The sequence below is a fragment of the Thamnophis sirtalis genome, unplaced genomic scaffold, assembly GCF_051295495.1.
Source record: "Thamnophis sirtalis isolate CommonGarterSnake01/CBP01778 unplaced genomic scaffold, rThaSir2_p1.2 scaffold_3, whole genome shotgun sequence".
Lineage (NCBI taxonomy): Eukaryota > Metazoa > Chordata > Lepidosauria > Squamata > Natricidae > Thamnophis > Thamnophis sirtalis.
In genome coordinates this window covers 139,185,593-139,205,126 of record NW_028261383.1, presented here as the reverse complement: position 1 = coordinate 139,205,126, position 19,534 = coordinate 139,185,593, and the positions used below count along the sequence as shown (strand labels likewise).

General features: G+C 38.3%; 1 protein-coding gene across 4 annotated transcripts in view; it reads right to left on the bottom strand.

Annotated features, from left to right (window-relative positions):
• RGS9 (regulator of G protein signaling 9) overlaps positions 1–19,534 on the bottom strand; it is a 62,926-nt gene that overhangs the window by 41,945 nt on the left and 1,447 nt on the right. For all 4 annotated transcript variants that reach the window (XR_015696021.1, XM_087710214.1, XM_014071451.2 and 1 more), the window contains exons 2-6: positions 12,983–13,079; positions 7,348–7,398; positions 7,124–7,230; positions 1,547–1,598; positions 878–936 (exon numbers count right to left, since the gene is read on the bottom strand). Coding sequence is in view for 3 of the 4 variants with exons in the window: in XM_087710214.1 (XP_087566340.1) it covers positions 878–936; positions 1,547–1,598; positions 7,124–7,230; positions 7,348–7,398; positions 12,983–13,079 (366 nt within the window). In the remaining variant the exon portion in view is untranslated. The remainder of the gene's footprint in view (positions 1–877; positions 937–1,546; positions 1,599–7,123; positions 7,231–7,347; positions 7,399–12,982; positions 13,080–19,534) is intronic.

The following is a 19,534-nucleotide window of genomic DNA, read 5'->3' as shown; positions in this document are numbered from 1 at the left end:
ACTTACGGCTGTTGCAGAATTCCCATGGGACAAATGATTAAAATTCAGACATTTAATAACTGACTCACATTTATGGCAGTTGCAGTGTCCTGGGGTCATGTGAGCACCTTCAATCTTCTGATGGGGAAGCTTAACAAGTGTGCTACTAACTAAATAACTGCAGTGATTCACTTAACAACTATGGGAAGAAAAGTCATAACATGGGGCAAAACTCACTTAACAACTGTCTTACTTAGCAACAGAAATTTTGGACTCAATTGTGGTCCTAACTCTAAATTGTTTGGCATATGAGGGGGAAATTCTGAATCTATTATACCATACAATAATAAGATAGCATTCCTGGAATCCTTGTGGGGTATATTTCCTAACCTGGCTTACCTCAAAGGAAGTTGCCAAAAGTTTTGAACAAGTATTACTTAGGTTGTTTCTTGGCTGTGGTGCTTACAAGCAGCCAATTCCTATGATGTGGTGTGGTGTGGTGTGGTGTGGTGTGTTATAGCATGTTATATAGTTCATACTGCATTCTTTCCAAAAACAAGAACTATTTGGAACAAAACCACCTTTAAATTAACTTACTGTTTTGCTTTTCTTTTTTAAAATGAATTGTTTTTAATTTTCATCTTAATTGTTTTCAAACCTTGTTATTCTTATTCTAATAGATTTAGGATTTTTCCCTCCTTTTCTTATAAAGTACTCTGGGTTCCTTTGAGGAGAAAGTGGCATATAAATAAAAGAAGTAAACAAGCATGTTCTTAAGCTTCATGAGCTTATCGTATCTCAATAATCTGATTTGGTAAACTGACTAAGTACTGAAATAATGCTACTGCTTAAGATACTTAGAAAAAATATTGCATAAGGAAAAAAAATACCTTCCTACCTTTTCATAATCTTCTAGAGCTCCTTTCTTCTTAATATTTCTCTTTGCTAGATAAATGGCTGGAGGATATTTTTAAAAAAAGAGAAAGTACTTTATTGCACAGCTGTAAAAACCAAATGAATATGATTAATGACTTAGTCTGAATATTACACAATATTTTCCAAAGGGAGGCTGTGTCCCAGAGGCATCAAGGCAAGATAGATGGAATTCCAGGAAACCAGGCTTCACAAGAACATGGGTGCTGGTGTCTTCTTCAGACACATCATCTTGAATCACACTATCAGTGTGGAGGAGGCTAAGGCAAGTGAGGGGTGGGTAGAAGTTTAGGGAAGTTTAGATGGGAAGCATCCATTAAATAACTGAAGCCAAATACTTTGAATTAATGTATGTGCAAGTTATATATACAGCAAAGATCAGAGCTGCTGTTTTATGTTCCTGGTTGGCATATTTTTTACTCATGACTTTAAAAGAGGAATGACTTTCAATGCTCTTCAAAGATCAAGGGTTAATTAGGAATAAAAAGACTCCCTTTTAAAGAGAAGACTGTATTTTTCTCCATAAATGACTCCTTATATCAAAGTTATTAAAACAGAGGACATTTTGATTTTATGTGATTTTTGCTGACAGTGAAGTTTCAACAAGAAAAGTGAGGTAATAGGTTAAACTTACCGTAATCTGTATCATCTGCTCCCCACTGCTGGGTTGGCCAAAAGTAGGGTGTCTGTAGGAAGGAAGACAAAAACTAAGAATCAAATTCTTGATAATTTTCTTATCAAACTCTTCTAAATCATTCTTATATTTAGTGTATAACTGTTAACCAGTAAAGCTTAAAAGGTTTTAAAATTCATTTCAACACGTTTCTTCCCCATTATTTTTTCATTATTTTACAACAACTTTGAATAATGTTTTAACAATTGGGTGGGGAGCTGAAAAGTGTGATGGGAAAGCCAAAAATGCTAAGAACACAGGTGGTCCTTGATTTACAACCTTTCATTTAGTGACCAAAGTTACAACAGCACTGAAAAAAGTGACTTACAACTGGTCTTCGTACTTACAACCATTGTTAGCATCCCCATGAAGGTTTGGGCACTTGTTAATTAGCATGTATTTCATTTTTTTATTTTTTTTTTAGGAAATATATTTTATTCAATTTTCACATTCCATTTGCAATCATTTATATACAGGGTATTTACTATAAGAAAAGAAAAAAAAAAGAAAAAGGGAATAAAACGAACAAGTAAAAAGGAAACACAACTCATCATTCACAACCCCACCTAACCCTTGCGTCCTCCATACACCCCATCTACCCCCTCCAACTTTCCTTTCTCCCTCTAACACTCCCCTCCTACTTCCCTTTCCCCTCAAGCCTTCCTTCTCCCCTTACTCCCCAGACACCCTCCTTACATTCCCCTTACTCCTTACATTCCCCTTACTCCTTCCTTACTCCTCCCTCTTCCTTCCCTCTACCTCCCTCCTTGGTGTATGCCTTTATTCGAGTGTTGTTTGATCTGATAAAAGTAAAGTAAACCAAGGAAAATAATAATAATAATAATAATAATAAAAAAAAAAGGAACCACCGTATATAAATACATTCTTGTTCTTATTAAAACTATATTAACACCCCCCCACCCCACCCCCCACAATCCCCATCCCTAATCCTCCCGACTTCCCAGGGTCCACACCTGGCACTACCTTCTATCTAAGATATCTTGTATACATATGGATTAAAAAATAAAAGTAATATATCAAAAAAAAAAAAAAAAAAAAAGAAAAGCAGAGAAAGAAAAAAAAAAGGAAAAAAAGAAAAGAGAAAAGAGAAAAAAGAAAAAAAGAAACCACTCTTTGTGTTGATCTCAGCCCCCCATCTTTATCTATGCTTAAATAGTATAAATCATTCTATCTATATTTTATTCTCATCTCTTACTTCTTTGCTATTTACCCCGACCTTCTGTAGACTCTCCCGTTCCCTTCCTAAACCTCATGATCCCTTCCAGTAAGATTTAAGCAGCGTAGTTTATGCCATATATTCAAATATAACTTTACAGACAAGTAATCAAACTTTCCCATCTAGTAAAATTTAAACAACGTAAATGATCTTTCTTTACCCCTTTTTCAAACAGTAATTCAAAATAATCTAACCCGATTTCCCCTTCTTAGTAAAGTTAAGCAGCGTAGATCAGATATTACTTTACACAGGAATCAATTTCTGTAATTCCAACCGACTTCCCCTTCTAATAGAATTTAAATAACTTAGTTCATTCCACATGTATTTTACCCTCATCCCCCACTTGTCTGATATTTACCACTATCAAATTTATACTACCATTTGTTTAAAATATAACTCAGAGCGATTTGTAGCATGAATCCTTCCACATATTCCAATAATACTTTCAGCAAAATTCAGTTAACCTTCTATTTTAAGGTAGTCGCTTCTAACAAAATTTAAACAACATAAATCATTCCACATTCTTTTTACAGTTATCTTAAGATAATCCCAAGCGGCTTCCTGTTCTAATAAGCTTTAAACAACGTAAATTTTGCCCTCATCCCTTGCTTGTCTAATATTTATCACAAATAACGTAGTACTACCATTTGTTTAAAATATAACTCAGAGCGATTTGTAGCATGAATCATTCCACATATTCCAATAATACTTTCAGCAAGATTCAGTTAACCTTCTATTTTAAGGTAGTCGCTTCTAACAAAGTTTAAACAACATAAATCATTCCACATTCTTTTTACAGTTATCTTAAGATAATCCCAAGAGGCTTCCTGTTCTAATAAGCTTTAAACAACGTAAATTTTGCCCTCATCCCTTGCTTGTCTGATATTTACCACAAATAACGTAGTTCATTCCACATGCATTTTACCCTCATCTCTTGCTTGTCTAATATTTACCACTATCAAATTTATACTAGCGTTTATTTGAAAAATAACTCAGAACTATTACAACCAACTTTCCCTTCAAATAAAAGTTAAATAGCATGGATCATATTCAAATAATGCTTTCAGCAAGAGTCAGTTAACCTTCTATTTTAAAATAGTCCCATCTAACAAAGTTTAAACAACATAAATCATTCCGCATTCTTTTAACCACTATCAGATTTATGCTAACGTTACTTTAGAATCTAGCTCAAAGTAGTTTCACCCAGCTTTCCCTTCTGATAAAAATTAGTCCACTTTTTCTACCGGAGAGAGGTCTCAAACCCCCATTCAGTCCTCAACTTTAGGAAGTCTTTTGAAGTATCTAAATTCTCGATCTGCGTTCTTCTGCTTCTCCGAGGGAGGAGGGGCTACCCCCTCCATCTTGCAGCCGCATGGCCAGCCGTTTGCTTTCTCCTTCCGCTTGTCTCTCCTCTCTTCCAAGCGCGTCAGGAAGTCCCGCCTTCATAATCCTACAATAGAAATCTTGAGCCTCCGAAACAGAGTTAAGACGAAATCTTTGATTCTCAAATGTAACCGTGATGCCGGCAGGGGCCTCCCATCTGTATCGAATCTGTTGACTCCTAAGCTCTTTAGTTAAAAAGGCGTAGTCCCTTCTTGCTCTCAGCATTTGGAAAGGTATATCTTTGAAGACAATCACGTCCTGGTCATCAACTCGGAGACTGTTATTATGAAACTTTTGCACAATCGCGTTTCTAGATTCTTTTGTAGAGAAATGTATAATTATGTCCCTCGGGAGCTGTCGCTGTTCCGCTATCAATGAGTTCTGGCGATAGATTTTCCGAATCTGCCAATCAAAGTTAAGTCCCGGGCTTCCCAGCGCATGGCTGAAGGCTTCAGCAAATGTCTGTTTCAAATTCTCTTGCTCCTTTTCACGGAATCCTCTGACTCTTATTGAAAATGCCTTCCTATCAAAATTTAGCGTCATAAGCTGTTCTTCGTTATTTCTAATTTTTTCTTGTAAAATTTGAATATTGGTAGTCAAATCAAAATTAGCCTTCTCCAGACTTTCCAATCTGTTCTCTATTTCAGCAGAGTAATCTGACAGGGCAGACACGGCTGCAAACGTATTCGCCTTCATTTGATTAACTTTAGATTTTAGATCCTCATAAAGTTGCAATACAAATTCCTTAAGTTCTTGCTTAAGGGCATTAAATATTTTAAAGAGATATTCCTGTGTTAAAACTTCTCCAGTAGAGGGCGTAGGAGACAAAGGCTGTGTTTCCAAAAAAGATTGTTTAAATTCTTTAGACACATTTGTAGCAAGACGTTTCTTTGATCTGGGTGCCATAATAGATAAACAAGTAAGCAGTGCTTCGCTCCCCTCTATTTCCAAAGAAAAAGAGTTTATTTTGTTAAGGAGCGGTCTGCAGGAAGATAAGCCCGGCTAAGTACATCCAGTAATCATCCACGGAGAGAAATCGCCATTTTAAAGTCTATTTAAACAAAGAAGTCTTTAAGACAAATGGTGCTGGTATTTAAGATAGTAATAAAAGCATAAATCTCACAGGGGTGGTACCCTCCCGTATCAACTCTAGCTTGAAAAAAACTTTGTTTTGTCCTGGGGGGGGCTAGCCTGTCTGGGGCTGCCAAAAAAAAAAAAAAGGCAGCTGAGAAGAACTGGCCGGAGATAAAGGCTCCGCTTCGGCTGGATCTAATCTCTTCCACAGCCAAAAAAAGAAAAAGGCTGTGGCTTACGAATAGACCCTAACCTACGGAGCTATCCTCCCTGCCCCTTTCTTAGCCAGAAAGGGGTGCTATCTATGATCTTATTTAGATATACAGACCAGATCTCTGAGGAGCTCGGTGGAGCCCTCCTCGGCAACAGGCCACGCCCACAGGAAGTCCAATTAGCATGTATTTCAGAGGTGGCGTTCAGTAGGTTCTGACCAGTTCTGGAGAACCATAGCGGAAATTTTGAGTAGTTCGGAGAACCGGTAAATACCACCTCTAACTCACTCACTCCCATCTATTCTCTGCCTCCCGAGTCCCAGTTGATCGGGAGGGAATGGGGATTTTGCAGTAACCTTCCCCTGCCACACCCATTGAGCCATGCCCACCAAGCCATGCTATGCCCACCAAGCCATGCCCACAGAACCGGTAGTAAAAAAAAATTAATCCCACCACTTATGTATTTATGATGGTTTCAGTGCCCCAGGGTCACACAATTGCCCTTTACATCCTTCCTAGGCAGTTTCTGACAATGTGGGAAGCTGGATTTGCTTAACAACCATGTGATTCACTTAACAACTTCACCGACTTGCTTAAGAACTGTGGCAAACAAGTCATAAAACTGAGCTCAAATCACTTAACTGCTTAACAACAGAAATTCTTATGACCCACGTGGTCCATTAGTTGAGGACTACCTTTAATAACATTAGAAAAATTCATTAACCTTTAAACTGTAGATTCTCTCTTAGTATTTGCGTTTCATGGTGAAAATGTTATATATGGTACAGATAATCTTTGTTTAGATACCACAATTAGAACTGGCAAATTGATTGTTAAGTGAAGCAGTCACCAAGCAAAACCAAAGCTGTGCTTATCATCTTACCTCAACTTAACAGCTTTAAGGACCTGCGGAGATTGTAAAAGGGAGGATTACATTGCAAAGTTATTTTTGCGTCACCTCTGTAACTACAAAAAGTCACTAAATGAGGCAGTTGCTGACCAAGGACTACCAGCAATTAGTTTGCAGCTGTTTTTCACTTTTATGTTGAAATAGCTATCATTGATTCACTCCATCAAAATCGTGTTTCTTTTTGTGGTTATTAAATTATATAACAAAGAAAATATGAAAGATGGAAAAAGAGGCCCAGGAAGGATCGAAAAAAAACCCATGGAGACTAGAGGTAGAAATGGCGGGGACAATTTGTCCTTACTCCATTCCCAATTTCCATGATAGAACTCAGAGCAAAAAGGTGTTCCTCTTTTATTTGTGTATAGCTCTATTGGGATTCCAACTCCCAAAATTCCTAGTCACCATAGCCACAAGAAAACCTCGCTTGCATTTATGAATTTTATAATCTGGAGAGTATGGCCTGCCTCATGCTCTAAGCTACTTTTTTCTTTTAACATCATTTTCTTAACCATTTTAAGGTTTGTATGTTTTTATCATTGGCTGCTATTCTTTTCCAAGATCATTTTTACTGCATGACACTGTACGGAAGCAACTATACGGGCCGTTGTGATTGACAGGCAGCAAGTACAAGTTTTAAGAAAATAAATAGAAACACATCATTAGTGCCGCTGTGATGCAAAGCAGGTTATCTTTCTTCTTATTTGCTCTACTAATCCACCCACCTGGAATCGATAAAGACTGGTGTCCCCTTTGAGATTCAGATTCTTTCGGTCCTGAAGAGGATAGACGTACCCACACTTCACCATCATACTTCCTAAATGTAGCCCCTCTTTAAAAAAAAAAAAACAATACAGATCAGTTGCTTTCAATGGGGAACACAGAATAAAGGCAAACTACTCACTTCAGGGGGAAAATATGTCACTTAAAAATAATTGTATGTTCTTACCTTCGTTGGTAATCTCCAAACGCTTCACAATCCATTGCAGCATATCACAACCTGGAGGACAAAGACAACACAGACAACAGATACTATGCATATGGGTCAACCCAAGTTTCATTCCTTCTTTTCTTCCTGGTTAGTACAGTCCTCGACCTACGACCACAATTGAGCCCAACATTTCTGCTGCTAAGCAAGACAGTTTTTAAGTTAATTTTGCCTCATTTTACAATCTTTCTTGCTATGGTTGTTAAGTGAATCATTGTAGTGGTTAAGTTAGTAACACGGTTGTTCAGTGAATCTGACTTTCTCCTTGACTTTGCTTGTCAGAAGATTGAAAAAGGTGATCATATGATACCAGGACATTGCTACCATCATAAATATGAGTCAGTTGCCAAGCGGCTAAATTTTGATCATATGACCATGGGGATGCTGCAATGGTTATAAGTGTGAAGAATGGTCATAAGTCACATTTTTCAATACTATTGTAACTTTGAACGGTCACTAAATGAATGATTGTAAGTCAATAACTACCTGTAGGAATCTGTATTTTCTGGACTATAAGACACACTTTTTTGTCTCCTAAAAAGGGGGGTGAAAATTTCTGTGCATCTTATAGACCGAACATTGCGGAAGCCCCACCCACCCACCAGCCATTTTGGGGCCTTTGCACATCCTGTTTTTTGGCCTTTTTTCAGGGTTTTTCCCTCCCAAAAAATGGGTCAAAAAAGCCTCAAAAACGGACCAAAAAAAGCCAAAAAACCAGGTCGAAAAAACCCTCAAAAATGGGTAGAAACAAAAAGGCTGGGAAAGGGCTGAAAAAAGGCACCAAAAAGGGGGGCCAAAAACCTTTTGTTGTTGTTTTCCTCTTCTAAATTTAGGTGCGTCTTATAGTCTGAAAAATACGGTATATTTATCTACAGAGGCGATGGGAAAACTAGAAATCTACAGATATACCTCACAGCACCATGAGCAGACAAAGCTTTGCTGGTGAGCTGAGGTTATTTTAAAAAGGGGTCACTGTTTAACATCTATTCTATATGGATCTCATTTTTTTTTCATTTAAAGAGGTGTTTGCATTCCTCTCAAAACTTGCATATAATATTTGGTTAAAGGGAAAGCAGGATTACAGAAAATATACATGTGCATGTCCTGCTTTGTGGCAAATAAAACCAAAACATTACAGTTGCAATGCTTTTAAAGGCTTTTAAAAGAATTAAAAACCTTTACTACTTAAAAAAACATACAACAGAGCCAATTAGTGCAACAATCTGCAGCATGGTGAAAAATATGCTCATGGTTATCTTCTGGGACACTTGTCAATCTCCCTTATCAAACCTGACTCTTAAACTGCTTTAGTGTCTCTTAAATTTGCAGAAATGGGAGGTTGGTGTGCTGCTACAAAAGAAAGGTTTAACTTCCAACATTGTTTTTGTTTGCAAAAATGCCTTTCAGCTTTGCATACACCACCTAGAAATCTTTGCATATTAAAAATGGAAGGCGACAGCAGCCTAAGGCCTTTTTTTGCCAAAAAAGAAAGAAAGAAAAATAGAAAGAAAGAAAGAAAGAAAGAAAGAAAGAAGGAAGGAAGGAAGGAAGGAAGGAAGGAAGGAAGGAAAGAAAGAAAGAAAGAAAGAAAGAAAGAAAGAAAGAAAGAAAGAAAGAAAGAAAGAAAGAAAGAAAGAAAATCTAAGGTGGTTCCAAGATGCTAGTAAGTGGTTCACTTGCTTTCTGGGAAACGGATATATTTAGAGAGAGATAAGTCATCTTGGAGTCCCTTGGACTGCAAGGTGATCAAACTGGTCAGTCCTAGAGAAAATCAACCCTGACTGATCTTTAGAAGGCCAGATCCTTAAGATGAAACTCAAATACTTTGGCCACCTAATGAGAAGGAAGGACTCACTGGAGAAGAGCCTAATGCTGGAAAAGATTGAGGGCAAAAGAAGAAGGGGACGACAGAGAATGAGGTGGCTGGATGGAGTCACTGAAGCAGTCAGTGTGAGCTTAAATGGACTCCGGGGGATGGTAGAGGACAGGAAGGCCTGGAGGAACGTTGTCTATGGGATCATGATGGGTTGGACACAACTTTGCAACTAACAACAAAAAAAGTCATCTTGGATACTTGGATACATATGCCAAAGTAGGGTCATTTTGTTAAACCTCCACATTCATAATTCCAAATAAATTCAGGGGCTCAAAATGGCTGACTTCATCTCAGCTATTGTAGTTATCTGAGGAAAGACAAACTGGTATGAAATATACATAGTCCTCAACTTATAACCATTTGTTTACTGACAGTTTGAAATTACAATAGAACTGAGAAAAACTTACTTATGAACATTTTTCACCTTTATGACCATTACAGAAATCCCATGGTCATGTGATCAAAATTCAGATGTTTGGAAACTGGCATGTATTTATGACACTTGGATTGGGATCATATGATCCTCATTTGTAATCTTCCCTGCTGCCTTCCAAGAAACAAAGTCAAGTGGGGAAGCCAGAGTCACTTAAGAACCGCATGATTCATTTAACAACCGTGGCAAAAGGTTGTAAGATAGTGCAAAAGTCACTTAACAACTGTCTTGCTTAACAATACAACTGGTTGTGGTTATTAAGTCAAAATATACATGTAAGAGAAAGGATAACAGCATGAACTATGAAAAAAACACCTGCTATTTGGTCCTATTTTGGATTCTAATCAAAATAATTGTTCCAGCCCCCAAAGGATCCCTTGGCCTAATAGTAACTTGAGTTCTGTGGTCTTTTTAAAGTCTTTAGTATTTATGGTATCTCAAATGATTTAAAGCTACTTGCTTTTTGACCAAAAAGAACCCTTTCCTTCTGATTTCCAAAGCACACGTTTTTGCTACATTGAGTTGTTAAAAGATGAACTCTGCCTTGGGCTTGCAACTGAAAAACTAAATCATAATGCAACATATGGGGAAAATGTGGATTTAATTGTATTCTCTCAACAAGGTGACTCACTGGGAACATAGTATTTCCTTTACAAAAGAAAACAGCAGGTTAGCCAGCAGTCATGTATTTCAACTAAAGAGTTACTTGGAAATTAAAAATGAAGCACAAAAGCAGGCATCAGATTTCAAAGGCTAGAACCTATATCCTAGCCAGTAAAAGACTATTCAGGGAATTTATATAAAATGAGGATTAATGCTGTCTTCAAGTACATTTAATTAATGTGAAATGGCTAGTAGAGAAGAAATGATGAAGATGCATTTGTGGTTTTCTAAGAGATTGGGGTGGAGGTTTTTTTTTTAAGGGAAAGTTAAAAAAAAATCTTACTTATGAATCAGAAATATAGTGCACATTTTCAGGCATGTTAAAACCAGAAATCTAATTTGGGAACAAATCCATTTCTCTGGGCATGTATTCATGCTCAGTTCTAAATGCTGCCAAAATGCAATTCGAAATGCTACCCCTTCTTGACATGTGATTGCTTGAGAAGCACACATCAGCAGTTAGGAGCTCTTATCCCCATTATGGAAAGTGCTTCCCAAAATAGAGGAAATTAAAAGATTAACCTGTCACTCAGACCCTGCTTAGGTAACCTTATCTGCATCTGCTTTTCCCCTTAAGAGACGATGCTTACTGTCAGAACCCTGAATTCACCATAAAGCTATACCTGTTACTGTATTCAGAGGAATGCGGAGGCCTTCTGTTTCCTTCCTCTTAAGAGATACAGCCACTACAACTTCAAGTTTTTTTTTCATTGACCAATGAGTAAGGAGGCAGGACAACTGAAATTGTTTAAACTGAGAGATTGCCATGAGACAATTACTGTACAAAACCAACATCAATCAAATCGCCTTTGAACTAAGAATATCATTATTTGATGAATGTGACATAAGTTAAATGAACCATGGAAAAGAACTGGAAAGAATATTGCAAGGTAATGACTGGCTAGGAAAATGTTGTCGACAGGACAAAATATTTCCTAGGACTATCATCTGAATTAGTTCAACTAACAGGCTGCACTTTACAAGGCTTGTAAAAATGTGTGCAGTCAAACCGTGGCAAGCTGGTTCAGGAGAGCTTGAAATGGAATCTGAGGGTTGGGGGTTTGGAAATGAAAATCCTGAAGTACGCTTGAGGAAGTGGGACCGCTGCTGAAGGATGCTTCTTAAGCTAGTCAAAGAAAAATGGGAAAAATTATTATTATAGATTTAATTTTCTGCAATCAACTCTGAGAACCTGGAAAACGGAGTATTATCTCTACGCCTTGCCTAAAATACTAACTTCCATGATAATCTTACAGTTCTTATACTGAGATTATTATTTTGGAGTAAGGGCAGTACATTTTTAATATACATATACATACAAGTGCTCCTTGATTAACAACCATTTGTTCAGTGACCTTTTGAACGCCACAGTATTGAATGAATGGTAATTATAACCCGTTCTTGACTCTTACGTTCCTGCTGTTGCAACATCGCTGCAGCCTTGTAATCCAAATCCGGGTCCTGGGCACCTGGCTTGCAATTACAATGTTGCAATGTTTCATAGTCACCTGACCTTCTTGGCCAGGTGTCTACTAGCAAAGTCAATTGGGAAGCCTGCAGGAGATCACAAAGGGCGACCACATGATGTCCTTGCTTAATGGTCATGATGAATTCACTTAACCCAGAAAGTGCTAGAATTGCTGCCACAGTCATGTGACATCACATTTTATGACTCTGTCGTTTAGCAATGAAAATTCCAAACTCAATTGCCGTTGCTGGAGAATAAACTATGGAAGCAAGACAAGTACAGTTTTCCCCAGTATTGTCTGACCTTAAAATAGATACTGAAATTGGTTTTAAATGAATAGGTTCTAGGACTACCAATCAAAACTATTATACAGCTACTCTGCCTTTGTCTCCTTAATGGATTTTCTGTGACAATTAGTGGAAGAAGTGGGAAAGCAAAGGAAGGCTACAAATAGCAGACAGTAATGTCAAGGTTTTTATAAGGAAGGTTGCTGTGAGCACGGTGGAGAGTCAGCTGAAGACTACTCTAAAAAAAACAGATTATCTAAATTCCTTCCACAGATATACAGGTCTTTATTATCATTTTTCCTCTACAGCACGGGTATCAAACTCAATCGTGTCATGGGACGGATTGTGATGTAATATGACTTTTTTGTCTTTGTGGAGCTGGGTAGGCATGGCCTGAATGTGACGTATCCAGCCCACGGGGCTGCCAGTCTGACAGGCCTGCTTTATAGTGTTAGGATCAGTGGCGGGATTCAAAAATTTTTACTACTGGTTCTGTGGGCATGGCTTGCTGGGTGCGGCATTCCCTCCTCAGTCCAGGGTAAGGTTACTGCAAAATCCCCATTCCCTCCTGATCAGCTGGGACTCAGGAGGCAGAGAATATATGGGGGGGGGGCAGTCAGAGGTGGTGTTTACCGGTTCTCCAAACTACTCAAAATTTCCGCTACTGGTTCTCCAGAACTGGTCAGAACCTGCTGAATACCACCTCTGGTTAGGGTGGCAGTTTCTGTTGTCATCTTCTTGGACTGCTATTGTGACTGTTTTCCAACATCAAAGACAGGAATAAAGTGACTGATGAATATGGAGTAATAATACATAATGAAAACCTAATGTATGAGATTGTCTTCTATTGTCCAGTATGTCAGACTTACCAACCACAGTATGTGGAATGCTGTTCTCCGGCATGTTCTGAATTTGTGTTTTGATGCCAGATTGTGGATCTTGCATTTCTACCAACAAAGCCTCCAACTGCAAATCGTAGTAGAGATGTATGAGGAATGAAACAAAAGGAAAAGCAGTAAGAATTACATGAGTATGCAAAATGAACAGAAATATTATTCCTTGACTTAATTCTCTGGGAGTCCTCCGGGATAAATAAATAAATTAAATTAAATTAAATTAAATGCACCAATAAGAAAAAGTAAACATTTAAACCACTATTTTAAGTGCTTTATTACTGGAGACATTGTTTTTAAGTGTGGCTGATTAATGACAGGTTGGTACACAAGAAAACCATCTCCATCCACAACACTGCGGTAGATGAATACTTTAACCTGGTGTCAGATCATTTCCTCATCAGAAGGTGAATCAGTTGCCCAGAACCTGTGTGGAAGTGGGGAGGCATTATTTTGGTTTGTCCTGGTTGCCTAATAGATCTGGATGGTTGTCAGAGAGTATTTGGGGTTTGCCCTGACAATCTGATAAGACAGTTCTATCTCATGCCAAGTCAACCTGTAGAATGTGGAGGTAACCAAAGTACATGATACAATTGCCCCAGAGTAGCCTTTCTCCATTCACCAGTCCTCGCCTGCTCCTTGGTTTACTGAGGAGTTGAAGGAAAATAATATTTGAGTGCCCATTTATGGTTTTATGAGTTGGCATAAAACCATACATGGGCATGACCAAGCATTGATAAAAGCCCAAGTTTAGAATTACACAGAGCATAAAATGATCAATTCTTCTTCTTGCTTATTTCATCCATAGACTGTCAACCAATAGTCTTGTCATGAAACCCAAATCCTGGGTTTGTGGGAGAAATGGGCAAGCCATTGCTTCAACATTTACATCAAATTGTGGGTTTTTGAAACACAAATTTGCTTGTATTCCATTTGTAAGAAACTGATGGAGATAGTGTTGTTTTTCAGGAAAGCAAAGAAAGCAATTTTTAAGAGATGTGGGTATAAAAGTTCAGTAGGAAATTGGGACATTAAGGGTAAAAAGTTCAAGACTGGAAAAAAGGAAGGGTCTGCTATTCCAATAAGCGAGTCAACTTGGGCACAGATTAGTTAACAGTTTCAACCATACAGCCTAGTTACTAGGCCCTAATATATAGTGGAGAAATTAAGTAACTGCTTGCCTCAATTTATTATGCTTATGCTGCAAGAATTGTAAGGAAACAAGAAATGTAGGTTAAGTAATAAAAAAAGGGACAAAGGTAATCTGGAAAAGGGGAACTAGGCAAAACATGGGGAAACAGATTAAACAAGGGGAAATTCATGGAGAAACAGGTGTTCCAGGAAGATTGCAACCCTGTGATCTTCGTCAAAGGGGGCTTCAGGGAGGGATTTGTAATTGGGGTGAAGGAAATGAAAAGCTGGAGAAATGTATTCCTCTGCGTGCCTACATTGCTAGCCAGCGGCACTTGCAAGAATGTATTTAACGTGCAATAAACTGTTTGCTGCTTCACTTCATGACTCTGTCAAATTTCTGACTGGTGAGTCCGCTTTTACAAGTTTGGTTTGGATACTAATCGGACAGAGGCTATAGTGATGTCTTGTAAAATTATCTAAGGTTGTTTGGAGCCCACGAATCTGAGACTATGGGCAGGTCCTCTGTATAATGCTATTATCTGTAAGATTGACTGACTGACAGGTTTCTGTGGCTGATTTGGGAGATAATTAACACCTTTTGAGGGAAGGCATGATGCTCACTGACTTGAAGAGACAGAAGTACTACATAATACAAATGAATGAATAATCTGGAGAAGCCTTCCCTGGACCCAAGTGTTCTTGATAACGTTAGTCCAATTTCCAACATCTGGGAAAGGTTGTGAGGTTGTGGTTCAACTTCAGAGGATCCTGGAAGAAATAGATTATATGGATCCTTTCCAATCAGGTTGACTGGCAGAAACTGCATCTGTCTTTCTGCTACACGATCTTCATTGGGACTTGAATGGGAAGAGTCTTGGTCTTTTTAGATCTCATGAATATTTGACTTCAATAAAGTATTGCCGGCAGCAGTTGAAATTTGAGGGCACCACTTCTGGAGACAGTTCCATAAATATGCAATCTTTGTGCATGAAATTATAGCACTGCTTCAGTAAAGACAACCCTCTCTAATCTATAGTAATTTCTCCTTTAGATCAATACAATGTGCTCTATGTGGGTGTAGAAAGTAGAGGATGGCTCTGACATAGAGAGGAAAGTATTGTTACCAAGGCAAAGAGTAGATAAACATTGCTTAAATCTGGGGGGGGGGGGGTTGGAGAGGGTTATGAAAATATCTCACATAGGTATCCCTTAATTCACATGATATATAGAGGAAGGAAGAGAAGTACATTCAGACTTGTAAGAGTCTGTCACCACAGCCAATGCTAATAAAAACAGAGTTAGGCCTATGTGGCATCTGTTGTCTGATCTGATCAACTTTATAGATGTGTAATTTCCAAGATATCTTGCAAAAGTGTAATTCTTACCAGACCAAGAGGACTGACACGAATAGTTATTATGACATTGTTTTCATTGGCTCTAGTGTATTTCTTGACCCAATTCAATTTATCAGTCCTTCACACACTCAAAGCTTCTTCTCATATGTTCCTACATAATATGCCAGAAGATCATTTTTTGGAGGTTTTGCTCTGGGTGTCCTCTCAGAGCAGTGAACCTTAATCTATGTTTCAGACAAGAAGCTTATTAAGATTTTAAATGGTAACAGTATGCCAGTAGTGATTGCTTATCATAAACAGATCATATTTAATGCTTCCATATCTAACCAGATAACTGATCGTCTCTGAAAGCCACTAAAAACCTTTGGCTGACTGATAAAGAATCCGCTTCTAATTTGGGAGCAGATCTCGTAATTAGTAATTAACACTGACTCACAAATAGTTGGATGGTGGTATTGGATCTGTTTAACAGAGTATGTACTAAACTGCAATATCAAGCACCTTATTCCCTCTCTCATGTTATTTTTATGTTTCTGAATTAAACTCACCTATTTCGTGAACTGTTTTACTTTTCCCATGTTTAAAGACAAGACAATAAATCCCGTTGCCTTAAAAAAAACTTTAATGTACTTATATTCATTGTACCAGAAACCAGAAGACAAATGAGATGTATATCTAAGCATTTCTATATTCAGAAAACTTTAAATCCTCTAAAATTGGCACAATACCAATTGAATGAGTAGCTGTTGATCTTAGGTTTTATCCCACAGGTTTGCAGGATCTGCTTGTTTCTACCCTGCAGTTGCCTAGTTCTTATTGTTATTGTTATTAATATATGACGCAATGAGAGATTTTGTCAATTAGCAGACTTATTACAGGAACCTCACTCCGATTGGGGCTGAGAAGATGTGATTGACAGAAGGTCATCTTGTAGGCTTTATCTTGTAGCCTAAGAGAGGATTAAAACCTGACTCTCCCTGCTCCTAGACCTAGACCAAATCTTTACCCTGATTTTTGTCCATCACACTATGCTAGCTGTCCAATTTAATTAATAGTTAGAGAAATAAACAAGGAATCATATCTTAAGTAATACCAGCAGTTGTTGTTTATCATAAATGCAAAGAAATGCTAGAGACCTCTGATGGCAAACCTATGGCAGGCGAGGTGGCACAGGGAGCCCTCTCTGTGGGCACGCACACCATTGCCCCAGCCCAGCCAGCTGGTAATTGGGTTTCTTACACTTTGGTGCACATGTGCACACACACGCCTTCTGGTTTGGGCACTCTGTGCCAAAAAGGTTCACCACCACTGCTATAGATTAAGGAATGAGAACCTGTTATGTTTTAGCAGTTCCTGAACTATAATCCCTGGCTATGCCATTATAATCAGCATTTTAGATAGTAGGAGTTGTAATTCAGCAATGTTTGGGATCACAGGTTTTCCTTGCTTGTACAGGTAATGTTCGACTTACAATTCAAATTTCTGTTGCTAGGCAAGACAGTTGTTAAGTGAGTTTTGCCCCATTTTACATTTGGCTACTTAAGTCGGGACTACCTATAATAGAAAAGGACACAGACACAAAATCACAAAAGTTCATTTTTCAGTCCAAAAATCTTAGTCCAAAACCCCTTTAAAAGCCTTTAAACTCTGGTAAGGAGCTTGGGCAGGCAGGTCGGCCCTCCGGAGCACCATACAGGAACGGTGTCCAGTGCTCCAGCTTTGCTCCGGTACGCCCATACTGGGGTGTACCGCCTGCAACCCACCACTGGTCTGGAACCTCCAGTGTTTTATTCTACAAATCAGCTGTTCTGCTATATCATTGTTAAGGAAACTATCATTTATTCTGATTTACTTTGAAAAAACTTCCCCAATCTTCCCTCCAGAGGTATTGACTACAATTCCTACTACTTCTAGCCAATACTGGGAATTTAATTCAGCATATCACATTTGGGCAACCCTGGGGAAATATCCTACCCTGTTTTCCCAAAAAATAAGACCTCCCTGGATAATAAGCCCAATCAGGCTTTTGAGTACATGGGCTAAAATAAGCCCTCCCCCCAAAATAAGCCTTCCCAAAATATTGCAACACAGCAGCAGCCATGAGATGACCATGCTTGCCACCTCCTGCACCTCAAAAATAATAAGACCTCCCCAAAAACAAGGCCAAGCGCTTATTTCGGGGGTAAAAAAAATAAGATCCTGTCTTATTTTCGGGGAAACGCGGTATTAAAGTGGGCAAAATGCAGTAATGGCTTTGTCAGTGATATTTAAATTAATGTTTTGTGGAACAAAAATTACTAATACAGATCCAAAACTCTATCAAAATATATACACATGTTCTCATCCCATCTTTTGTTATTTTATGTGGAATTTAGTCATTTGCTAAATTTCAAATGTCCTCATGATAAAAGTATATCTCCAGAGATGTAATATAATATCTACTCAAAATGGTGCCTATTATAAATGATTATATATTAATCAAGATCTTTACATGTACTGGATTCAATTTCATTTGTTTCAATATCTGAGGACATTATAATAACCTAAGGATTACATGTATTTTCTTCCCTTCAAATTACCCTAGCAGAAATGAAGTAAGAACATAGTGAAATTGGATATTTAAGGTTGTTACTGTCAGCCTTGTGAGACAGTCAAGATCAGAAGAACACCCAGATGAACTAATCCCATTTCATTGTAAAATTACATTAGTGGGAATCATGCAAGATTCTGCAATTTCTCCCCTTCTCTGTTTTTAGTTTGTGGAAAACGAAGAAAGGTTCCCTCTTAAATGCTTCTCCCACTTTCCCCTCACCTGCAGAATAAACTGCCTTTTATCAGACTGTTTCCCAGGCCCATGATGGCAAACCTATGGCACCTGTGCCCAAAGTGGCATGCAAAGCCGTATTGCCCGGCATGCGAGCGTTGCCTGTTTGTCTTCTGAGTTTCTGGCGTGCAGGCACGCATGACAATCAGCTGTCCTTCATCCATGTGGAAGTGCCAAAAACTGGTGTGCACATGCATGCTGGCCAGCTGATCATCAGGCGCGTATGCATGCTAGAACCCAGAGGTTTGGCTTTTCCAGAGCGTTGTCACAACGAGCACACATGCACGAACGGAACATTTCCGTGCAACCTTTTCGGCACTCGGTGCTGAAAAGGTTCGTCATCACTGTCCTAGGCTGTGGGTCCACTTCCTAACTTCTAAGGGCATTCTTGTATACTTATAACAATCATGACAGCATCTGGGAAGAAGGAAAGACATTGTGGCATCTCTCTTTGCGCATGTAAATATATATATTTGCAATGTGGAACAAATATTATGACAGAAGAAAACTAGATTTCCTCTCACTGTTTTTTTTAAACCTGTATTTTTGACAGCTTTTCTTAATTTCTGTTCAGCAAAAAGTGTTGTAATGTGAGTGTCCTAGCACATACACTTGAAGTAGTAGGATTATCAGCAATAATCCCAAGAATCTTTACAGGGCAACGAGGAGCTACAAGAAAGCTAACTCTTTGTTTCCCACTAATGGTTGACTGGATTTTTGCAGCCTACATCTGATAGCCCTAAAATGGGAAGTTGTTGTGTCTCTGTAAATTCAAATTATGGACAACAAAAGGGAAACGTTCATAGGAGAAAAATGAGTTTCATGCCTTGTCTGCTTAACCCTTTTCTAGATTCTAGCACGGTTTTCTACATATTCTTTAGGGAAAGGAGATAATAGTAAATTCATAACTAGTTCTACATCAACATGTTGTCAGAAGGTGATGGAAAATTGTAGTGCATTAACCTTAAAGGTTGAGCAAATTGATGCCAAGAAAAGGAGAATTTGACCTCTTCATCAAAGCAGCTATGAATAGGCAGGGAATAGATTGTTGTCAATTACTTCCTTTTACATTTATATATCACTTTTACTTTCCATAAAAAATCCCAAAGTAGTTTACAATGTCATCATACCACTATTATTTCATCTATTATTATGTATATTAGACGAATTGCTAGGCAAAGGAACACTTGGCAATCAACAAGTCTCATATCACCG